We start from the raw sequence: 23,912 nt of genomic DNA on the forward strand, positions 1-23,912 counted from the left end.
TATTGTTATTGTCAATCCTCAATAAAATAGTATTTGTAAAGTGCCTGGACCATCCTAGGTGTTTATTAAGTGCAAATTCCCTTCTTTGGGGGAGATTCCATGGCATAATAGAGCTGAATACTCTGGTTGCAGAGCCTAGTTCTGCTGCTTATTGCCTGTGTGTCTTTGGTCAGCTTATGGTTCTCAGTTGCCTCATTTAGAAAATGGGCATAATTAGATTGTTCTTATAGAATTGTTAGGGAAATTATGTAAAATTTTTTATTAACTATCCAGCTAGTGCTTGGCATCTAGTAGGTGCTCAATAAAATAATATTTTTTAGAAGTAATAATATACTACAGTGTTTTTCCTGCTTTCCATGATCTATCAGCATTACTTATTATCCCTAATGTTGTCCCTAACATTATTACTAAAGGTTGAATTGATTTCGATGATACTTAAATTTTCTATTTCACATCCTGAAAAAAACACTGAATCATCTATAAATGTATTGTTTATATAGAAGCTTCCTTTCAGTCAGTTTCCTTTAATGTTACACTCCCTGGCAACCAATCTTCAAAAACCTGTATCTATATTCTAAGCACATTTTTCCCCTGTGTAATATTAGTATCTACCTCAGGAGCTCCCTAAAGACCTGGAATTCAGAAGGAATCTCTCAGACACAGACCTCCATCCTCTCCCAGCCTTAAAACGGGCAGCCTTTTCAGACTATCTCCGTCCAGGATGTCAGGAAAGGCCACAGCCTTGGCCTACCATGCTGCAAAAGAACAAGAAGGACTTGTGAAGGTTGTGAAGGCTGAAGAAGAGAATTATGTTTGGGGGCAGGGCTTTGACCTTCAGGGAAATGCCTGTAGCCAGGAGACCTACCGCCAGCAGTTCAGGCAGTTTGGTTACTCTGACTCCACTGGGCCCCGGGAGGCTCTGAGCCGGCTCCGGGAGCTTTGCCGTCAGTGGTTGAAGCCAGAGATGTACACCAAAGAGCAGATCCTGGAGCTGCTGGTGCTGGAGCAGTTCCTGAGCATCCTGCCTGAGGAGCTACAGGCCTGGCTGCAAAAGCACCGGCCAGAGAATGGAGAGGAAGCTGTGACTATGCTGGAGGAGCTGGAGAAAGAGCTTGATGAACCAGTGCAACAGGTAAGAAGTAGGTGTTTTTGTTTACTTCTTTTACCTGTTGTAAGTTAATGGGGAAACCATTGTGAGTGGCCTTGACTTGGGTATCAAAGAATGATGCAATTTTTGTATTTTGGGTTATTATTTGTCCTCTGGGATCAAGTCACTAGGACCTTTAGTCCTGTTTACTCTCTAATCACCTGAATGAGTTCTTGACTCCAGCTGCCCTGCCCTATTATTCTAGGGGTTTTCCTCTTGTATATCCTTTGAATCATAGTGCTGGTACTTGGTTACTCCTAGGACACAACTCATAGCCAAGGAATGATCTGGACGGAAATGACATCCATGCGAGCACTGAAGTCTCTGAGTATCCAGCTCCAGCCCTTGGAGAATCAGTGCAAGAGTGGGACTCAGGAGCTCCAGGCTTTCCATGAGAGAGGTGAGGAGCCACAGTCCGTTTGGGGATTCGCATAGAGGCGAGGGCTCTCGTCTGCATCATGATTCATTTTCTTAATGACAGTCCCTTGTGCCTGTTATTAAGCATTGTGGAAAGACCTCCTTGACTGAAAATATTCTTCTATTGGCTTTACTTAGAATCTGAAATTCCATATAATTTCTAACTTTGGGTTAAGAATTAAGGTCTCTAATAAAATTCTCTAATTATATCCATAATATCCAAAGACCAATATTATGGTTTTTTACTATTATGGTCCCACTGGCAAAGCAGTCCCTAAGATGGAGATGAATAATGGATCATAGTAACTTGAACAAGGAAAGCTTAATATTAGGGCATTAATTACGAAGTAGTAAAAAAGCACTCTAAAGAATACAGGAATAACACATATAGGATGTCTCTAAGGAAGGAGCAAATCTGTAAGAGGGTGCCACATCCTCCCCTTCCCTTGCCAGAGCTGAGATCCAGATCTTGTTGCAGAGAGCATGGCTGCGGTCCACTGGATGGGGATGTTCCCTGAAGTGCTGTGCTGGTAGAATTGGCTGGGAAGCTGCTCTTCAGGGTACCAAGGGAAGCCATTCACAGGGTGCAGGGAGAGGGTGTGTGTGTGGTTGTGCGGAACTCACTGAGAAGCTACCCTCTGGGTTGTCAGGCACCCCCTGGGCAGAGATGCTGTGACATAGAACTTGCTGGGAAGCCACCAGTGGGGATGGAGCCTCTGAACTATTTGGAGTTGAGCACCTCTGGGTGCCCCATGTGCTTCAGGAACAAACAGAGCCCACCAGAACCAGGAATAAAACACCCTTCCGCCTCCCTCTATTGTTAAAGCTTATGTTGTGCTAGCTGGTCAGCAGAAATGTTTTAGTATCACAGGCAGGGTATTGAAGAGTGGATTTGAAGCTGAGAAGCAATAAAGTTGAAGTTGAGAGTCAGATAGCTAGCCCAGATGTCAAGGATTAGGACCAAAAGGACTTTGATTCTGTTATTGGCAAATCATTCCTATAGGTGGCAGATACATCAGGCTTATTAACTCGTTCTCATTAAACTCTTGTGACATCCAGCTACCCTTCTGGTTTCATCTTCACTAAGCAATCTTATTAACTTCCCATGGCTTAGCTATAGTAAGAAAATACATTAGTTCAGTCTGGTCTGTGTGATGGTCACATTACTTATTAATTCTCAATCCGATTTTATTGCTCAGTTTCCTGAACTTGGCTAAAGAGAATCCACCCTGAGAGGTAAACGTGTTCATTATGATGATAAAAATTAGGTTGATGAGGTGACAAGGTCAAGGTCCAGACCCTAGACCTTGGCAATTCACCAAAGGAATCTGTATATCTATACACTGAGGCCTCCTGGGAAACTCCCTCCCAGCCTTCCCCATTGCATCATTAGCCAAGTAAGCTATCTTCTGCATAAAGCAGGAGCTACAGTAAAATGAATTTTAAAAAATAATTTCTTTAAGTCCTCTGCCTTAAAGCAGGTATATGTCTAAATTACTTAGGGTGGGTTACTTCTGTTTCCTTAAAAGAGGTCTTGAGGAACAGAGACTCTGCTGTAATTTCTTAAGTCTTTCTTGGGCTTTTTCATATTGATAATTGTTATGGGCTGAACTGTGTCCCCCCAAATTCATATGTTGAAGCCCTAAAACCCAATACCTCAGAATCTGACTGTATTTGGAGATAGGGCCTTTAAACGGGTAAATTAAAATGGGATTGTTAGGGTGAGCCTTAATCCAATATGACTGGTGTCCTTATAAGAAGAGGAGAATGGGACACAAATAGCATAGACCAAGGGACAGCCAATATAAGGACACAGCAAGAAGATGGCCATCTGCAAGCCAAGGAGAGACAGGTCTTAGAAGAAACCCAACCTGCTAACACCTTGATCTTGGACTTCTAGACTCCAGAATTGTGAGAAAATAAATTTCTGTTGTTTAAGCCACCTGGTCTGTAGTATTTTGTTATGGCAGCCCTAGCAAACTAATACAGCATTAAAGTTCTTCTCTATGTCCTTGTGAAATATTCCCCACTTTAATTTAATTCTGTTTCCTTTTATCTGTGTAGCAGAGCTTCTATAACACATAACCTGTACCTGAAGGTAATGAGTACAGTGATCTTTGACCTTGTTTTAACTAAGCATTTTACTACCTCTGATTCCATCTATGTTCCATCTTTCCGTTGTCTTTGCACATTTCTCTGGATGTGCTTCAGTTTCTCCACATTGACCTGAAGTACAGGGATAAAAATACTCTAATGAGGATCTGATTAATTTAAAATACAAGGTAGATTCACTCCCCAACTCTAATTTGTTGCACACTGTATCTTTTATTTGTTTGTTCTTTCACAGTGCCATTATGTTGTTGACTCTGTCCACTTATGACAACAATGATTCCATCTTTCAGCCTTCCTTGGCCTTAGCAAAATTTCCTCATTCTCCATTTATGCCTAATCCCCAAGTGTGTGGTCTTGAAAGGCCTTGACTGTTCCTGATAAATCTCATTATGTTGGTCTGTTTTTAGTCTTGAGGGTTTTAGCCCTACCTCTGAAGAATTAACGTTGATCATTATGCATCTTTCACCTAGATCATGAGGTTTAAGTCACTGTAGGGATCCACCTTGATAGGCTTATAAAAGTTACCATGTCATTTTTACAACCTTACAGCCTTGGTTGTAATTTTACTGTAGGTTCTTCACTAGCCTAACAGTAGGTCTTGCTAGAAGAGCCTGAGATGGAGATTTGAGTGCAGGTGATTTATTGAGGGTATGTTCTTCAGGAGAAACCTGTCATGGAGAAAAGTAGGGTTCGGAAGGGAAAAGATCAAGCAATGATGTGGTTTGGAGTAAATCTAGCCTTAGCCTAATCCATGGGGTTGGGGAACCCCCTGGAGCATAACTGCATTGCCGAGTTGTCCCTTCTTGAGGCAGGGGGTGAAGGAGACAGTGAAGGTGAAAGTAACTTTCTGTGCCAGGTGGCTCTTATCAGCCAGGGCCACTCTCCAGAGAAGGGGGCAATTGTGGCTAGTTGGGAACCAACACTTACAGCAGCTGGGGGATGAAGGCACCATATTGGTAAAGGAGGTGGGATGGGCAGTGGAGCATCATCTACGTAGTATTAAGGCTAAAGCATATTTGTCAATGTGCAGTTAAAGACCATGTCCCTAGTTAAAAGGATTTTAGACCATACAAGTCAGTAAATAGGTAGGAAAATGCTGGGGAGAGATGTTATAGAGAAGAGCTCTTCTAGAGAGAAACCTATAGCTTATTTCTCCTCCAAAGTGCTTTCTATAATCTGTGCCTCACCTTCAGCCTCCAGACTTTAGGCTTGATTATGAATTAACATTCATTTTTGGAAGACATTAATTAGGTTAATTTGGATTATTTCAGTATTTTAAAATATTCAAGTGATCATTTCTTATTCTACTTTCAATTTTTATTTGTTATTCCTAGGAATTACTCCAGTTAACTGTTTACTCTAATATTTTTGTATAATATAAATATATAGTTGAAAAAATAAAAATCTTATTTTCCTGATCTATACATCTAAGGTCAAGCTTTTTCTCTGGTCTCTCGTCTTATAAAGTGACTTCTTGTAGTCACAGAATTTGAAGAGGTATTTTAAATCCTATAAGTTACATTGCTGTTCTAATTTTCACAGCTCTAACTTTGTCCCTACACAATTTTATTGCCACTCTATACCATTTATAATTTATACTTTTTATAATTTTACGTATTTACTACTTTCAGAAAATTTCTCATTAGATTCTCATTAGGTTGACTTTAACCAATTTGGTGCTTATTATTCTCCTGCCTTTATTATATGCTAATATGTTTTTTCATAAAATTTCCCTTTTTGAACAAGCATAGCCTTAAGTAATTAAAATTTCTATCCAAAGACAGTTTGAATTTTAGTACTCTGTCCAAATCTGTAATTTCTGGTAAGGAATGAGGAAAAGGAAAGCTAGATAGGTATCTGCTTTGGTCAGGTAATCACTGTGAGACTTTATTGTTGTGAACTCAAAGAGTATCAGAATTTTTTTTCATATAAAAACATAAGCCTTTCCCAAAACCAAATAAAAATTATTTAAAAATTATTTTTTGTTTCAGTGCAACTATAGTCCTGCATCCTACCAATAGGGAAGGCAAATGACATACAGGAAAACTGAAAGCCTTGATGCATCTTTCTTTGAATTCAGACTCTACCAGTTATAAATTCTGTGGCCTTCCATAGGTGATGTCGCCTCTCCTGAGCCTTAGTTCCTGATCTGTAAAATGCATGTGAGTTTAGAGGACTTTGGGGAAGATGGAAGTAACTTCACAGTTTTTTAGATTTTCCCACCTCAAAATAATCAGGTTACCTCAGCCATCATCTAGTAGTCTTCTGTTGAGAGTTACTAGAAATCTAGAAACAAGAGGGGCATGTTGTACGAGAGCTGAAGGTTTGGCTCCAGGAAGTCACATCAGCCTCTTGTTTCCATGAACTTTCTTTGACCATTTTTTCTTTGATAAAAAAAAGTGAACATGTAAGACTCCCATCTGACCCCAGAATGAGTTAGGAGCCCACAGTATTCCTTTTCTCATGCTCTGCGTACCTTATTCTTTTTGCTCATAATTATTTGATCAGCTGAGAGCTTGCCAGAATCTGCAATTGCCATGTGTTTTAGTTCCTCTCCACCTACTTCTGCCCAATTCTAACCCCAAAAGCATTTTCTAATTGAACCTTTCGCTCTACTTTTTTGTTTACTGATCTTAGACATCTTTCTTTATCATAATTACTTTCTATCACTTCTTATCCTCATTACCTAAATATACATCCTCTCCTCTAATCCAGGGTTGTCTCTTAGCTCGTGATCTCGCTGCTACTCCTATTTATCACCATCTCCTCTAACTAATGTCTTTCTCTTTCACTACCCCTCTTCATCAGTGATGACACCCATTCTGTGTCTACCTTACTCTCTGAGTGTGCCACCTTTCACTATCCTAAGCCACTTCTCTAAATTCTAGATTGGGAAGCAAGTTTTAAAGATTTTTCCTCATAATAGGTAAATACCTATGTCACTTGGTTTATTTTCTGTTCTTGCTTATAATAGGTTCCTTTCTTCGAACATGGGGAGCAAATGACACTTGCATTTTCTATTCACATTTTTAGGTGGAAAGCTGGTGGCTAACAAAGTATTGACAGCAAAGCAAGAAATTATTGAACGTGTAGCATCAACAGCCATGATATCGCCAGGAAGAATCCCTAGGGAAACTCCTTCAGGACAGATAGTTGAAGAAGCTTTAGGAGGTCTGGAAAACATTAAGAAGCCAAAAGGAAATGCTACAAAGAACAAAATGAGTCAGCCCCCTTCCCAGAAAAGACATTTCAGTTTGGCAACGTTTAACAAGAAAATCTCCACAGAAGAGAATGTCCTTGAGTGTGATGAAAGTGAAGGAAGTCTCAGTCTGAATTCAAATGTTACAGCACGACAGAGAATTCACACTGCGGGAAAGTTCTATGAGTGTTTTGACTGTGGGAAAGCCTTTTGCCAGAGCTCAAAGCTGATTAGACACCAGAGAATTCATACTGGAGAGAGACCTTATGCATGTAAAGAATGTGGCAAAGCCTTTAATTTGAGCTCAGACCTTGTTAGACATCAGAGAATTCATAGTGGAGAAAAACCCTATGAATGCTGTGAATGTGGCAAAGCTTTCAGGGGCAGCTCAGAGCTCATCAGGCATCGGAGAATTCACACTGGAGAGAAACCTTATGAGTGTGGCGAATGTGGGAAAGCTTTCAGCCGGAGCTCAGCCCTTATTCAGCATAGGAAAATTCACACTGGTGACAAAGGCTATGAATGTATTGAATGTGGTAAGGCTTTTGGTAGAAGCTCTATCCTTATTGAACATCAAAGAATTCACACTGGAGAGAAACCTTATCAGTGTAATGAATGTGGAAAATCCTTCAATCAGAGCTCAGCCCTCACCCAGCACCAGAGAATCCACACAGGAGAGAAGCCTTATGAATGTAGTGAATGTAGGAAAACATTTAGGCATAGGTCAGGCCTTATGCAGCATCAGAGAACTCACACTAGAGTTTAACTCTGTGAGTAAGAGTTGTACAATTATGAAATACAAGGAATTCACTTTGGTATGAGACTCTACAGAAGATAGAAGTTTCCTGAAGAGTTCATCCTTCCAGTCCAGTTCAGTACACAAAGGTGTATGTTCAAGTGTTGAATGGGCACCTTCGCAGTAACTCCAGGACTGGGGCAGAGATTCTGAAAGAGCTTCTTATAAGATGGACTAAGAGGTGAAGTCTCCAATGTCAAGGATCTCTTCCCAGCAAGAGCATTGGTGCACTTGACAGTTGGAGGCATGTGCTGAGTTACTCAGTTATCTGAAATGTTGAATTGTGTGATTGTGAAATGTTGAATTTTGCTGTGGATCAGTTTAGTGGCATCTGGGAATGGTAGCTTATTCTGCCCCCTCACCAGCTCTCTCCTCAGCCCTGAGCTTCTTGCTAAGGTCGATTGAGGTCTACTTATTTACTGATCACCTGCTATGTGCCAGCCATCAGGGGAAGACATGGCCATTGCCACTCCCAGAGTTAAGAGCTAATTGGATATACTTATTAAACAGAAAAGTGTGATAAGTGCTTTGGTAAGATATATCCAAGATTCTGTCAAAATACAGGGCAGGGTTTCCTGGATGTGATGAAATCTCAGTTGAGACATAAAAGATGGGTAGAAGTTAGCCAGATCAAGGCAAGAGGGAGAAGAACATTATAGGCAAAAGTTATAGGACATACAGTGGCGTGGAGAGGATATGGAGACATTCCTTCATCAAAACTCTTCTCTCTGGCAGGGGTTGGTTCTTATAGACCCTGGATCAGAAGCCAGAGCATGTGTTGGTTCTTCTCTTCCTATTTATGATCACTGAGTTGGGTAGCCTACCCTAGACCCAGAGTGACCTAAGAGACTTTGAAGTACTCAGGAGAATTTGTGTGATGGAAGACTGGTGAATTGTATGAAAAAAAGTCATGTGTTTACACCAAGAAATAATACATATTGGAGGGTAGAGGGACAGTCAGGACTGGAGTGTTTGTGTCCCTTGACCCTGGGGCCCAGGAAATGGGGAGCTAACAAGAACACAGGCATGGGAGGTCTGCCTTCCCAGGCTTCACTATTCGTTATTCCCTGTCCCCTTACTTCCAGATGCTAAGCTGCTTGAGTACAATGAGTATTTGTTGAATTACCCCCTCAGTTTTAATTAATGACTGAAGGCAGTCGCTACCTGAAAGTTTGGTTCCTCTTCTAAGATGTCTTGATTTTCCTTCCAGATACTGTCACTTCTGAAGACGACTTGGTGATCAAAGCTGTTGTGGGTAAGAGGGGAGGTGAAATTGTGTGGGGGAGAGTCTTTGTGTCCATAAATTGTGAGATTATCATTGAGGGCAATCAGATGTCTAAAGAGACCTTTCCAATGGATAGAGTTCCCTTTTCCTGTAAGTGACAATCAGATGATTTCATGTTTTTAATATCACTTAGTAGTTTTTCCCTGATTGTGAATTAATTGTCAATGTTGATAATATAGAAAATGAGAAAATGTAAATCCTACTATCCATAGAAACATTAACATTTTGGAGTACTTTCTATTAGTTTTCTTTCCCCCAACCCTAATATTTTTTGGTAAAATCTTGTTTGGGAAATAATTTTTTGTAATTGATTCTAACATTTATTCTTTGAGTATATACTTCAACTGTTTAATATTAGAATATAATGCAAATTGTAATAAAATCTGAGTTTTAAGTTTTGCTTTGAAATTATTCATTCAGGAGTAGGGGCCATAACATGAATGGAGATGTGCTAGGGGAATGGGGGAGGGAGTCGTGGGAAGAAGTCAGGGAATTGGTATTCTTAGCTTTTATTTCCAGGGCCAAAAAGTGCCTAGAAACTGAAAGCTAGTTCACCAGGTGAAGTCACAAAATTGGGAGGACATCTGGGGCTGCATTGTGGTGGGAAGACCATGGTAATGAGAACAGGTAGCTCCTTTACACATATCTGTGTCCACCAGCATCAGGACACTTCTCCACCTTTAGGAGCAAGAGCCTGGAAGACTGCTATGGCCTTCCCCTCCTCTCCCAGCAGGTCCTCAACAGAAACGCTTGTGTGAAAAACCCCATGACCCTTTATATCTGTGATCATCGTGCCAGCTAACAAGCCAGCTGCCAATGGTAAAGTTACTGAGTAGCCACAATGTCTGGTTCTGGCCCATCAGAAAGCAGGGGGTGGGTGGGTGTAAGTTGGGTCTGCCTATCATAGTGCCCACTGTTCCTCGACTTTGCAGAAACACTCTCCAGGTCAGTTCCTTCTGCATGGGAAGTTTTCCTAACTGGCACTCCCCCTTGCTCTGAGGATTCACTTTATGGGGCAAGGAGTTCACAGGGGAGCTCAGAGAGACCAAGGTCGATTTCCAATCTTCTCTGCTGGACAGTGTTAACTGCAGCCTATGGAAATGACAGAGAAGGGGAGTGGTAGGAAACTGATATTAAACACCTTGTCTAAATTGCACATTATCTTTTTAAAAATCTGTGAATCTGTGCAAGATCCATTTAATGTGAACACTGTCACACACCCACTTCCCACTCCCCAGACTGCCTCTATGCCAAGAGAAACAAGAGGACCCTGAGCAGAAGGGAAAGGAACTAATTACATTTCCTCCAGCAGGGCTAGTGAAGGAAAAAAGAATTACTTTTGACATCTACCTGTATTAATGCCCCCTGCGCCCCCCCGTTTCATAAACACAATGTTGAAGTTTTAAGAGATCACCTACTTCAGCCCCTTTAAACTGAGAGTCCAGAACTGTGAGGTGATTTGCTTGCAGCTGCAGAATTCATGGGAAGGAACTATCAAGAACAAAAGTCTCCATTTCAAGGCTACTGCTTTTTTCAACTATAAATCTCCTTCATGCAAATTGCTTATATTTGCAGAAGAGACTGTACACTAGTTGAGATGGGTATGTCTGCCACTTGCCAATGAGGAAGTCAAGGAACAGAGTTAACAAGTTAGCTAACCTCCTAGGCCTTGGAAGGGACAGAGATGCTACAGGAAGCATGTGCTTCTCTTAATTTTTCGCAATTGTCCTGGGCTTCTAATCCCTTTTAAATTTTTCTGCTCTAATTTTAGAAGTTTCAGATATTTATTGTTAAGAAAATTTTGGAGACACAGAAAAGTGTGTGCGCATGCACACACACACATACACACACATACACATACACACACACACACGAAATTGCTTATATTACCATCCAAAGATAACCAGTACAGCACTTTGACTATACATTTCCAATATTTTTATTGCATAAATATATTTTACATGAATTATATTGTACATATTATATTTTTACTTAAGATTTGAATGCTTTGTCATGTAACATTAATCAACATCACTTTGAACAGCTTTTTAAGACTTTGTATACCGTCATGATTTCTGAAGCACACATTTCCAGGTAGAATTTTAAGTCAAAAGGCAATGCTTAAGGCTTCTGGTATTGCCAGAGATAGTATCTATTCACATCTCACTGGCAACATTTGAGTCCCAATTTCCCTGAATTTTTGTTAGTTTTATGAGGGGAAAAAATGCTATCTTTTGCTTTAACATACATTAATCTTAGTAAGGCTGAACACTTACTGTTTATTGACATTTATTCTTCTGTAATTTGTCTATTTAAGAACCATTTTTTTCTGTTGGGACTTTTTCAATGGGGAGACAGTATAGTAAGTGGCTCCACAGAAGGGTTCCTGATTCCTACTGCCTGGGGTCAAAGTTTAACCTCATTACTTTTTAGCTATATGACATTGAGTAAGCCATGATCCTAAGGCTTCATTTCCTTATCTGTAAGATATGGGCTGAGAAATAACCAATACACATACATAAAGCCCTAACAAGTACCTAGTATGATTCTTATCACTATACGTAGGAAATCTTTTATATAGAATATCTCCCTTTTGTAATATGTTTTATCAATTCTTAATGTTTGTCCTACTCTTTTCAGTTTGGGTCTTTTCTCTGAAAGAGGAAAATGAGTTGACTAGCTCTTACCATTTGGTTACATGTTATCATCTTTTCCAAATAAACCTATCCGTCTTTTTCACCTTCTCTCTCCAGACATGGATATTTAGCCCTCTCATCATTCCTGTTTAGTACATGCTCATCTATGTATGCCCCAACAGAAGCAATACTTCGCTATTTATCACATGAAAACTTTTTCCTATGCAGCTTCTAGATTCCCAGATTTACACTTTTGGTAAAGTGTTATAACTGATCTACTAGGATTGTGAATAACATGTCTTCCTGTTGCTGACTGACCTACACACCTTTCCACGTTGCACTGAGCAGCACCAGTCCAGGGATACTTTTCCTGCCGAGTCCCTCAGAAGAGGGAGTCTCTGGATGGACCATGATCGTTACTTTCTGTTGTCACTTCCCTTTAGCACCGTCTTTAACAAAATTCACAAGGCAGTGAATGCAATACTGATAGGAGACAAAACTGAACATGTACAAGTACCTGAATAAGTCACAGACTAAGCAACTGAGGGATGTTTTTCAGCACCTGAACCCAGGGGAGTACACTAGGAACTGTAGGGTAAGCCCCAGAAACAAGTGGTATGGCAACCACAGCAGCTTCTGACCCAGCTGTGGGAATCAGGAGGAAGCTGACAGCAGCTCTGATATAGTTTTAAGAACCAAAGGAGTTCTTTGTACGGAAAAGAGAATTTGGAACTCTAACAGACTCTTAACCTCTTAGCTGAGCTCTGACTTCCTTCTTCTCCCGCCCCATGGAAGGTCTAGCCTAGAGTACGAGTTGGGCAAGAAAACTACATATTCTTTCCGAGGTAACATCAGATCAAGACAAAACTTCTTGCCACACTGTGGTCCAAGGATTCCAGGTTTTGTCTATTAACAGAAACTTCTCCACTGCCGGACTTTCTTCCTGGCCTTTGTCTATTGTTCTCCCTACTGGAAATACTATTCCCTGGCTTACCTACCTCCTATGCATTCTTATCATTTTTCTCATAAGTCTTCCTTGACCTAAGGTTGTGTCAAGTACTCTTTTTATTGAAATATAATAATTAGTTGCTCATATTTACATTGTACAATTTTTTTTTCAATTATAGTTGGCATACAAAGGTCAAGTACGTAGCACTGATCATACCAGTGTCGTTGCCTGTTTGCCCTATCCATTAAACTGTAGAGATTGTCTTTCATTGTATCCCTCGCTCCTGACACAAAGCAGGCACTCAAAAAATAACTGCTGAATACATTGTATTCTTCTGTCTCATTTCTGGCCTTCCCTGGGCTCAATAAATCATTGATGAAACTGTCTCCTCAGCTGTCTTACTGTCCTGTCACTTTCTTACTTGGTCAGTAGAATTCTTATAATTCTCAAAATGTCCCTCATACTAGCCACACCATCCCCCAAACCTGGCACACCAACAATCAGATGCAGTGACAGACAGAGCCTGGGTTGCTGTACCCTCTTCATGGCATTCTCATGGAAAACGAGGTATCATTGGTATAGTCCCATTTTTCATATTTCCTGAGTATTTCTAATGGTAAGAAAAAAGATAGAAGCAAGGATTCCTCCATCTGCTATTCAAACTAGTCACAGGAAAAGCTTTCAAGCAACAATTTGCATGAGCACTGGAAAGTGCGGCATAAAGTTAAACTCAAGACCTAGTAGTTTACAACCTTCAAGGAGTCTTGATCACTCCAAAGTAAACCCTTTTGATTAACAAAGATATACACCTGACTGAACTATTTACAATATTCATTGTACTCACAAGTTACTTTACAGTATGGACTCTCTGATGGCGCATAAGGACTGACCTATGCCTGAAAGCCTTCCCACATTCATTACATATATAAGCTTCATCCCCAGAATGGATTCTCTGATGTTGAACAAGGGCTGAGCTCCTTTTGAACGTTTTGCCACATTCATTACACTGATAAGGTTCCTCTCCACTATGAATTCTCTGATGCCTGATGAGGTTTGAGCTCAAACTGAAGGCTTTTCCACATTCGTTACATTCATAGGGCTTCTCCCCACTATGTATTCTCTGATGGGTTATCAGCTCTGAGCTCTGCCTGAAAGCTTTTCCACATTCATTACATTCATAGGGTCTCTCGCCTGTATGAATTCGCTGGTGTCTAATAAGCTTTGAGCTTTGGCTAAAGGTTTTCCCGCACTCATTACACTCATAGGGTTTCTCACCAGTGTGAATTCTTTGATGGATAATGAGATATGAACTTTGACTGAATGCTTTGCCACATTCATTACACTTACAGGCTTTCTCACCAGTATGAATTTTCCGATGTCTAATGAGGGCCGAGCTCTGATTGAAGGCTTTCCCACATTCACTACATTCATATGCTTTCTCACCACTATGAATTCTCTGATGAATAATAAGATATGACCTCAAACTAAAGGCCTTCCCACACTGGTTACATTTATAGGGCTTTTCTCCGGTATGGATTCTCTGATGTTGTGTTAGAGAGGAATGTTGTTTGAAGCTGTGTCCACATACATCACATCTATAAGGTCTCTCTTCTGTAGGAACTTTCTGATACGTTACAGAGTTTGTACTTAGAATCAAGCTTCTTTGAGGCTCATGATGGTCTCTCTTTCCTAGAGATTTGTGTGTGAAGATTATTTGACTAAAACTGTCTCCTTGGGAAGGGGATCTTCCTAATTTCTCCCCTGTAGCACTTCCTTGCTGCCACTCTAAATTGCTTTCATGTTCACTAACTCCTCCAGATGAAGGTTCCTGGGGAAGTCCTGATTTTTCTCCCAAAATATCCTTCTTTGTCGCTGATTCACTGTTCTCACAATCTGAAATAATAGCAAAAAACAGTTGTTTTATTTCTCTAGTCACTCTCAATACTCACTTTCTATGGGAGAGAAAACAGATGCTTCTACCCATGAAAGATGTCACTGTCCACATATATAACTGGTCATAAGGACCTCCTTTCTAATACTAAAGCCTCACCTACACTTTGCAGTTTATCCTTTCCTGCCTCCTCTGAGACTTCAATTGACCAATCACCTACTATTCCTTTCCTATTATTTTCAACCTTTTCCTCCACTGATTCCTTCCTGTTTATCAGAATTTAAATAAGCTTATCTCTCATCATTTAAAAATCAAGCTTGTTGTTTACACATCTCCCTCATGCAACCTCATTTCCATTAGAGTAAAGCTTCACGAAACGACTGTCTGTACTCATTTCTACTCTGTAATCTGATTTCTGACTTAGCTGCACCTCTCCCCCTATCCCCATACTACTCTCATCAAGGTCATCAACTTCACAGCTGCTTAATCTAATGGATAATTTCTAGATCTTACTTAGTTGGCTTCTCTGTAGTGCAGACACCAGGGACGATATCCTCCTAGAAACATTCTTTTCCACCTATATTAGCCTGATTTCTGTGGCTGTTCCTTCTTAGATTCAAACATGAGTTCCTTTCAGATTGTTCTGGACTCTTGTGTATCCTCACTCTACAAACACTCATAGGAGTCAATGAGTAACATACAGATATTATAAGCCAATCAGATCCCCAATTCTATCCCAGTTTTCTCTGTTAAGCTCTAAACTCTCAAAGCCAATGCTAATTTGGCATATTACTTGTGCATATTTCACAAGCACCCAAATGTCCCAAACTAAACACATCATTAGATATATTTTTCCTTGTTTTCCATTTATATGACTAGCACTACCAATAACCAAACTGTTCAAAACTGAAATCTGAATATCATTAGGAATACCTCTCCAAGTGCTCCACTTTGAAAGACTGCTATTGCAGTGCAATTTAAATGCTAGTAAGGAGGAGTCAGTTTTGTCTTCCCCACCTTTCACCTTGATACATTTTGATCTATTCACCGTGGCCACCTGGATTACAAGTCTCTAACAGGGTTCTACTCTTGCCTTCCTCAAATGTATTCTCAACTCTGCAACTAAATTCTAAAACATATCTAATCATGTTACTCCCTTGTCCAAAACCCTTCAACAGTACCCCACTACACAGTACAAACTAATTAGGATGACATACAAGTTTTCACAATCTATACCCCATTTTCCTCACCACCTCTTCCCTATGAATTCTCTAGTCAAGTTAAATTGAATTATCTGCAATTCCCAGAATGGGATGTAATCCCTCACCTTTACAACTCTGTGGCCTTTGCTTATGTGATATTGTAATATAGGATATATATATTTGGCCGTCATCCCTAGTTCCTGGCATAGAGCTTTTAAAACCCTCGCTATTTCCTGAAATTTCCTAAGTGGCAGAAGAAGAGTGTCTTTTATTATTTATAATAAGCCCCGACCATCCATACCTGGATTTCTGCTAATGAGCTGACTCTTGGAGAGTGAGGCTTATTGCCAAAGGAACCAACCAAATGATTAGTGGGTTAGAAATTTCAGCTCCATGCTCTGATCTCCATGGAGAAGGGCTAGAGACTGAATCTAATCACCAACGGCCAGTAATTTAATCATCATGCCCACATAATGAAATCTCCATAAAACTTCACATAAAGGAGTTCAGAGAGCTTCTGGGATGGTGAATGCATCCTAGTACCACACCCCAAACTCCACAGCAAGAGATGCTCCTGTACTCAGGCCCCTTCTGGACCTCACCCTATATACTGCTGTTCATTTTTTTGTACCCTTTACAATAAATGAATAGTAGTAAGTACAGTGTTTCCCTGAGTTCTGTGCGCCATTATAGCAAATATGAAACCTGAGGAGGGGGTCGTGGAACTGCCAATTTGCAGCAAATCAGAAATGTGGCTAACCTAGGGACTGATTACATGCAAATGGCATGGGAAGTGGGGGGCCAATCTTGTAGGACTGAAACATTAACCTGTGGCATCTGTCAGAATTGCTTAATGTGAAGGAAAACCCCACACATCTGATGTCAGAAGTGTTGAGAAACAGTTTTTCCCTTTAGTTTGGGACACTCCTCCTCCCACCTATTTACCTGGCATTTTCCTATTCATAGTTCAAGTCTTAGCTTAGATGCCTCTTCCTTTAAATAGTATTCCTTGAACCTCTAAGGTTGGGTTAGGTGCTTTCATATGTGTCGCCATAGTATCTAGTGCCTACTTTTAGTCTATAATTTATTATATTTATTATACTTTTTGTTTGTGCACCACCCCACCTAGTTCGGAAAGTTCCTTGAAGACAGAAGCCCAGTGCCTATCATCATACCAGACATGTATTAGTACCCTAATAAGATATATAATGGAGTAAGTGATAAATGACAGGGAAACTGACACAGGTAGCATGACTGCAATTTGTGAGGGCTGTTGAATACAAAGCTGCTAAAGTGAGCATCTCTCAGTTTATCCTCATCTAGAATAAAGGTGAAGCTTACATGTGACACATTTGTAAAATGCAATTAATTCTGTATCCTCAAAACCAGAAGCCTGGATGATAGTTCTCAGATGAGTTCTTATTTCTTACCACTTTGGGGGGAAAGGCAAGGTTCCCAGGGTTTCAACTGTGTCTTTAAGGGCTGGAGTTGGATGTTTAACTCTTGGGATGCTCCAAGACATGCCGAATCCTTCCATGGTATTGCTGGTTCTTGTGGACTAGCTGGGACCTGAAAACAGTAAAATATGGTTAGCTGTGTGAGAAAATCTAGGAAAATGCTTAGTAAAAATCTCAGAGGTCAACAAAGAGATCTCCAGGGATAGGGGATAAGGAAGAGAGAACTATTTAAGGATAGAGACGGGTATGGCTCTAGTGGTCACTTCAGGGTTATGGTTCAATAGAGACAAGCTTTCATCCTACTGTTATGATGACACCACACGCTCCAGTTTGTAAATCCTTTTCCCACCTGCTGCCCTGGATCATCAAATTCCCTCTCTAAATCCTCCAACAGAGTCACAGCTTCTTCGCCGCTTTTTGGACTATGTTGCTGAACCCAGATCTGCAGCTCCTCAGGCAGGATGCTCAGGAACTGCTCCAGCACCAGCAGCTCCAGGATCTGCTCCTTCGTGTGCAACTCTGGCATGAGCCACTGATAGCAAAGCTCCTGGAGCCGGCCCAGAGCCTCCCGGGGCCCAGGTGTTTCCTGGTAGCAAAACTTTCTGAATTGCTGGCGAAACAGTTCTTGGCAGGATTGGGTACTCTCATTCTGCTTTAATTTCTGACCCCAGGAAAGGCTTTCTTCTACTTTCACTAGTATCAGTTCTTGTTCCTGAGGATTCTGAGATGCCAGGGTTGAAACTGCAGTGGATTCCACAGCCATTCCGGGCTGAAACAGCTTATCAAAAAGCTCACTACAACTGGGTACTGTACTTCAGAGTTTCTTTGAATAATGTTTTCTTTCCTGAAGGATATAAAAGCACTGTTAACTTCTAGCAGTGAAAAAAATTCTCTGAGAACTTGTAATAAACATCACTCATCTGAGTAATAAACTCTAATTAAAATAAATAATAATCAAGTGACAAACTAAAAATCACTCCTGTCATTCTGCGTCTCCTGTTTTTCAGAATTCCCATCATTAACGCTATAAGAAATTATTTTAGAAGCAAAAGAATGCAATATTAACACGAATTACATACTGTGAAATTTTGTTTTTCTTTCAATCCTGATTCAAGGAGTAAAATATGTCTTTAACGTGTCTGTAAATCTTGCAGAACTCCCTCTTTAATAAAATTATAAGCCTCAGACTTCCAAGGGTGACAATATCTAGCTAGAATTTAATAATGTTAATTATTTTTAGTGACCTATGGCAAATACTGACTTTCATTTAAGGTAGCAACAAAACATTTTTTAAAATGCATATTAAACATGAGTTGATTTAAGTAAAAATATTGAATATTTGCCATTTGATCAATTTTGGTATTCACTCAATTTCAGCAAACACTGAGGCACTTAGTATGGGCTAGTCGTGAGCCAGGTATTAGGTTACAAAGGTTTTTGCTCGTCAGTTTACCGAGGAATTCACCAATAAGTATTCAAGTGTTTACCATGTGCTCAAAAAACATGTCAGATATCAGAGATACAAAAGAAACGGAAAGGTCTATCTCAGCTCTCAAAAAGCTTAGAATATATTGAAGTAAGCTTTTTAAAAAAGTGAAATACATCAAGAATTATGTTTTTAATTTTATGATGCTGATCGTACATGATCTGATTTTAGGGTGGGAGAATATTGCTTTGAATTAACAGGATAGATGAGTAAAATTAACCATAACCACCATTTAGAGATCCGAACATTCAGGCTACAAATCTATGGTTTATTAACTAGCCTGACCACAACGAGCCTATTATTTATATCCCAGTTAAACTATGGCATATGGGAAATCAGGGGGATGGGAAACTAACTGCCCTTTCTGCTGCAAAGCAAAGGCTTGAGTGCTGGCCTCTTCTGCGTCGCGAGGATGCACACAGACGCTGCCCCAACAAACGACCCGGCGTTCGGAGCGGGGCTCTTCCATCCAGCGCCCGCCGCCCGGGTCGCGCTCCCTCCCCGCCCTCCCTCCACCTCGAGGCCCGCGTCCCTCACCGGGAAGCCCAGGAGAGGTCAGGAGGCAAGCCGCAGGCCCACCGCACCGTGCCACAAAGACCGGAAGTGCACGCCCACGGCTTTCCGCTCTCGATTACTCCTGAGCCTCCGTCCGCTCCGCCCCTTGTTCACAGACAGCCAATCAGCGCCGTGGGTCCTACTTTTCCTACCGCCTGCCCTCTGTGGCCGCGGATTGCGCGGAGCTCCAAACCCAGGCCGGGAACCGCTGAGAGACTGGGGTACTTGTGAGAGGCCGCCCCTCCCGGGAAGGCACGGCTCGCCGCCTTAGTCCCCTCTTACCTTGGCCTTCTCCCACCGCCACCCACCATGCTTGGTGTCATGTCACTCTGGTTTCCTTCCATCGCCAATGTCTTAGAAAAGTATTCAGATTTTCATGTATTTCCAGTATCTTTGACAAAAGTTAACACGTGGCTAAAGAAGCTGAACAAAAAGTAACCACTTATATTGCTCTTCCGAACAACAGCTCTGTGCAATAGCTATGTTATCCCCATGTCACCACCGTAGACACCGTCCAAAGTCAAGCAGCTTGTGATCAGAGACGCCTAAGTGCCTGTAGTTCAAGGACATTGGTACCCTTGACTCTGCCCTTCTAACGTGGGGTTTTCCAACTTTTTCACTGGAACCTAGGTGGTATGAAGTCTTAGTATTTAAATTTTTCTTTGGCTACTTAATAGGTGAAAATGATGTGTCATGTTTTAAGTTAGTTGCCTTGAGGTTAAGATATTTCCCTCTTGTTTATTGACTGTGGTTCTTCAAAGAAATGGCTTTCCCCATTTTAGAAGCTGAGGGGTCACTATTTTTCTTTTATATTTGTGAAAGTTTTTAACTTGCTAAGGATATCAACTCATTTGTTACAAATATTTCTCCTTTTATTTGCATTTCATTATTTAAAAAATGTTAGTCCAGGGTGGCATAAACATAGAAAAAGTCTCCTTTGTGAGCTAAGACAAAATACACATATTTGTAAAAAAATTCATTAGCTTGCAGAGCTTAGTGACTTATTAAATAATTCTTTATTATAGTGAAATGACTACAGAAATTTTACAAAGCAAGAGAACAAATATTACCTTGTTTTTCCGTTATCTATTGTTGCATAGTGACCAAATTGGAAGACTTAGTGACCAAAAACAGCAGGTGTTTTATTGCTTCTGATTCAGTGGTCAGGAATTTGGGCAAGGCTTAGTAGAGATGACTTTTGTCTGCTTTACGAGGTGTCAGCTAGTGTCTGCTTTACGAGGTGTCAGCTAGTGTGGCTTCACCCTCATTGTTGTGGTCTTGGTGCTGCCTTTTGGGTTGAGTTACCTCTCATTATTCAGGAGTTTAGCCTAAGCTTTTTTTACATGGTAGCTGGCTTTCAAGTATGTGAAGGGTCTCGAACTGGCATTATATTACTCTGTTGTATTCTATTGGTAGAAGGACTAGATTCTTGGGAAGGAGAAATAGACTCCAATTTTTAATAGTAGGAACAACTTAAACATAGAAAAACTTGGCAGTTATCTTTGCATCCAATCTACCATACCTTTTGTTATATTGAGAAGCCTACTACTTAGGAATAGAACTATTTAAAGAAAAGAGGAATACTTTCAACTACATGAATAGAAAACCTTACTAAATGTCGTTATTGTTTAAGTTTTTATATTATCTCACATAGCTAGATGTGTGGAGGTAAGGCCATTCCCAGGGTTGGTTAATTTTAATGTCTTGATGATATTGTCAAGGAACCAGGTTCCTTCCCTCTTTTTGCCCTGCCATCTTTCAGTGTCTTGGCTTATTCTCCAATATGGCTTCCCTTGTGATCCTAAGACAGCTGCCTCAGTTCAGTTTACAGATGATACTTAGAAGTAGAAAAAGGGCACACCCTGATCTCCTGCTCCTTTTTAAGACTAAGGAAAACCTCTTTGTCCAGTGGATTTTCCCTCACATCTCATTAGATTAAATTGCTTCAACTGTCTATGCCTATCACCGACAAGGGGGTGCGTGGAGTGAGACTTCCATGATGGACTTAGGCCAGTTGAGATTCATACCCCAGAACTGAGGAGGTGCCAGCCTCTCCTGAAAGACGCAGATATTCTGAGGAAGGTGAACAAAATTAGGGTGTTAATAAAATTGGGATCTAGTGCTTGACCTGACCTAGGTCATCTTAAGAACCAAGTCACTCTCAGTGATTGCCAGTTTCACCTTCCACTCACCAGGGGTGGTCCCTTGTCACCTGAAAAGAATGTTCTTACAAAGAAAAGTAGGCCCACTAAGTTATTTACTCCTTTGAAATATACAGCCTTAACAAGCACATGCTTAGCAAGTACTGGTCACCTGGCTACAAACCACCTGTTTAAAGTGCATGTGCCACTTGCTTGTAGCTTGTTAAACACAGGCCGCAAGTCACCTGTGTTCTTGGACGCTCTATATAAGAAGCCGCAGGGCTTTTTGGGTGTGGCGAGTTGCTGTTTTGCTGCTGCTTGACTCTCTGCTTCTGTTGGTAAATTTCTTTAATCTCTTAGTTTACTTCTGGAGCTGTCAGCCTTTCTTCAGTCTATTGGCTCTTTGGAGGTCGGTTTCAGTACACCTTGGGAAGTTTTCCCAGCATAGGGTTGTGTTTAAAAGGCAGAACTGTTAAAGACAGAAAAAGGGGATGGATAGATGAATGTTGACTGTGCAGTAGTAGCATTTACCTCAATAAGTAATCTCATTATGTAAAAAAGTGACCCACTAGGAAAAAAATTGAAATTCCTATCATTCCTTATAAGATGGCTCATATATTTAAAATACAAAGCAATTACTCAGTTGCAAGAAATATAGGTAAAAATTTATAGCTGATTTCTAGGACTTGATTTATATTCCCAGAAGGCTAGCAACTGATTATCTTTTAAGAGTTTTGACTAACAATTTCCACTAACACAGTGTCTTAGTCTTTTTGGGCTTTAAAAGCAAAAATACCTTAGATTCAGTGGCTTATAAACAATGGACATTTATTTCTTACAGTTCTGGAGGCTGAGAAGTTTGTGATCAAGGTGTCAGCAGATTCAGTGTCTGGTGAGGGCCCACTTTCCGGTTCATAAACGTGATTGGTGAGTACAACTATTCATTCAGTGAAGTTCAACTGCTTAAATTACTGTATCATTCAACAGTGCTTTACTTCATGGTGTTCATCCAGCGAGATAAACTTATCGATGGTCTCAATTATAAACTACAATTTAGTAATAAAGGATAGAGAAAATGGCTTCTGATGCTTAAGGGAAACAGGTCATTTCTTCATTTAGCAAATGTTAGTGAACATTAGTGTATGTGAAATACTGGTAAGAAAAGTGAGGGTATTCAAATGAAATAAAAGATGGCTTCTTCACTTCATTTCCACTTATAACTAACTTCCAGAGTGTAAATTCACAAGAGCAGGGGTTTTGTTTTTCCACTGTCATCTCTCCAGTTTGTCCTAGTGTACCTATATACAAGAGAGAGTACTGGTGCTATTACAGTAATTTAGAACACCGGCCATTAGACTGAAGCGGCCCTAATGCCTCGGCAGTCTATTAAGCAAACCAAACCTAAGCCAGAGTTGATACCTGTAAATGACTCCAGGTTAAGAAATCAAAACTTAAGAACAACTAATCACAAATAGCCAACCAGGCTTCTCAGATAAAGCAACTACTTAAGCTACAGTCAATCGAAGAATGCCTTTGCTGTATAAAGCTTTTCCCTTAGCTCTTGCTGGTGGAGTGCCTGTAGCCATTTTCAGTTTGGCATTGCGCGATTCCTAGAGATATTTGCTCAAAAAAAAAAAAAATCTTCAAAATTTTCGTGTACCTCAGTTTACCTTTTAGAAGTGCTAGGATTCAAAGAAGTGGAGTATTGAGAAAGAAATTTTGAATAATATACTTAGACTATTTATTTTAACATGGGATTTATTTTTATCAGGTGTAATAAGATAATAGAGGCAACTGCCTTTCAAAGAAACTCAGCAGAAGGGGGGAAGCACTGTGTGTCTGTCACACTGGGTCAGGTCACATGGGGTCACTAAGCGGGGTGAGTGGAGAGAGAGAAAAAATTGGGACTAAACCTTTATTATAGTGCCAGGAAATAAGTAGGTGGGGATGTCCCCTATTGAGCAGGAAGCAAAACACAGCTGAAGCTTGTGGTTGGAGAGTTTGCGATAGATTTACAAGGGCCTAATGGTGGAGGTGTTTGTAAAAAAACAAACAAACAAAATATCTTGAGCCATTAGCATGGCCCAGTGACTTCAGATGCCAAGTTACCAATTACAGAATATCAAGAATTGTTATTACATTATTTTATTCCATTACTGTTACCATGATGTTACCAATTTAGCTTTGAATTTTTTAGCAACAGATAATAGTTGTATTAAGAGAATGAGACAATGCTCATTTGTAGTATCCAAGACAGTAAACAAAGACCTTATTTACTAAGCGGTGGTTTCTCTTTGCTTCGATGTCAAAGAAAGCCCTTGAGGTTGCTCAAGAGGTGCATTCTTGCATTTGTCATGCCGAGCAAAGTTAAAGCTACCCGTAGGCTCTTATTATTCTGTCACTTTTCCCCTCCCTTTTCAGGTTAAGCACAAAGACAGATCCTATCCTAGCCCTTAATCCTGTCAGCCACTTCGGAAAGATCTTCCTCTAGGAGCTAGACTTTTGTTCTGCTTGAGGGGTGATACATTCTAAGATTAGAGAAAAGGCAATGCCTTTCTCAGTGCATGGAGTATGAATAATGGAAAGAACAACTCAGGTAAAGAAGCTGAGTTAAACATTTTCTAATGGTTTTGTGGGTA

At 40.4% G+C, this 23,912-nt stretch overlaps 2 protein-coding genes across 6 annotated transcripts in view; one reads left to right on the forward strand and one right to left on the reverse strand.

Annotated features, from left to right (window-relative positions):
- Positions 1 to 22,206, forward strand: part of ZSCAN30 (zinc finger and SCAN domain containing 30) — a 24,575-nt gene extending 2,369 nt beyond the window's left edge. For 2 of the 5 annotated variants that reach the window (XM_039843200.1, XM_039843217.1), the window contains exons 2-4: positions 606 to 1,132; positions 1,409 to 1,547; positions 6,710 to 8,870. In XM_039843200.1, the coding sequence (XP_039699134.1) occupies positions 722 to 1,132; positions 1,409 to 1,547; positions 6,710 to 7,641 (1,482 nt within the window). In that variant the 5' untranslated portion in view covers positions 606 to 721 and the 3' untranslated portion in view covers positions 7,642 to 8,870. The other 3 variants (XM_039843236.1, XM_039843225.1, XM_039843209.1) reach the window with 3 other exon arrangements.
- Positions 10,880 to 19,195, reverse strand: LOC120586700 (zinc finger protein 397). The gene is made up of 4 exons (XM_039843188.1): positions 19,115 to 19,195; positions 17,441 to 17,935; positions 17,065 to 17,203; positions 10,880 to 14,434 (listed from the first exon to the last, which is right to left on the reverse strand). The coding sequence occupies exons 2-4, from the start codon at positions 17,852 to 17,854 to the stop codon at positions 13,389 to 13,391; spliced, it is 1,599 nt and encodes a 532-aa protein (XP_039699122.1). The 5' UTR covers positions 17,855 to 17,935; positions 19,115 to 19,195; the 3' UTR covers positions 10,880 to 13,388.
- Positions 22,207 to 23,912: the final 1,706 nt, after the last annotated feature.

Source organism: Pteropus medius, unplaced genomic scaffold (genome assembly GCF_902729225.1).
Source record: "Pteropus medius unplaced genomic scaffold, Ma_sr-lr_union100, whole genome shotgun sequence".
NCBI lineage: Eukaryota > Metazoa > Chordata > Mammalia > Chiroptera > Pteropodidae > Pteropus > Pteropus medius.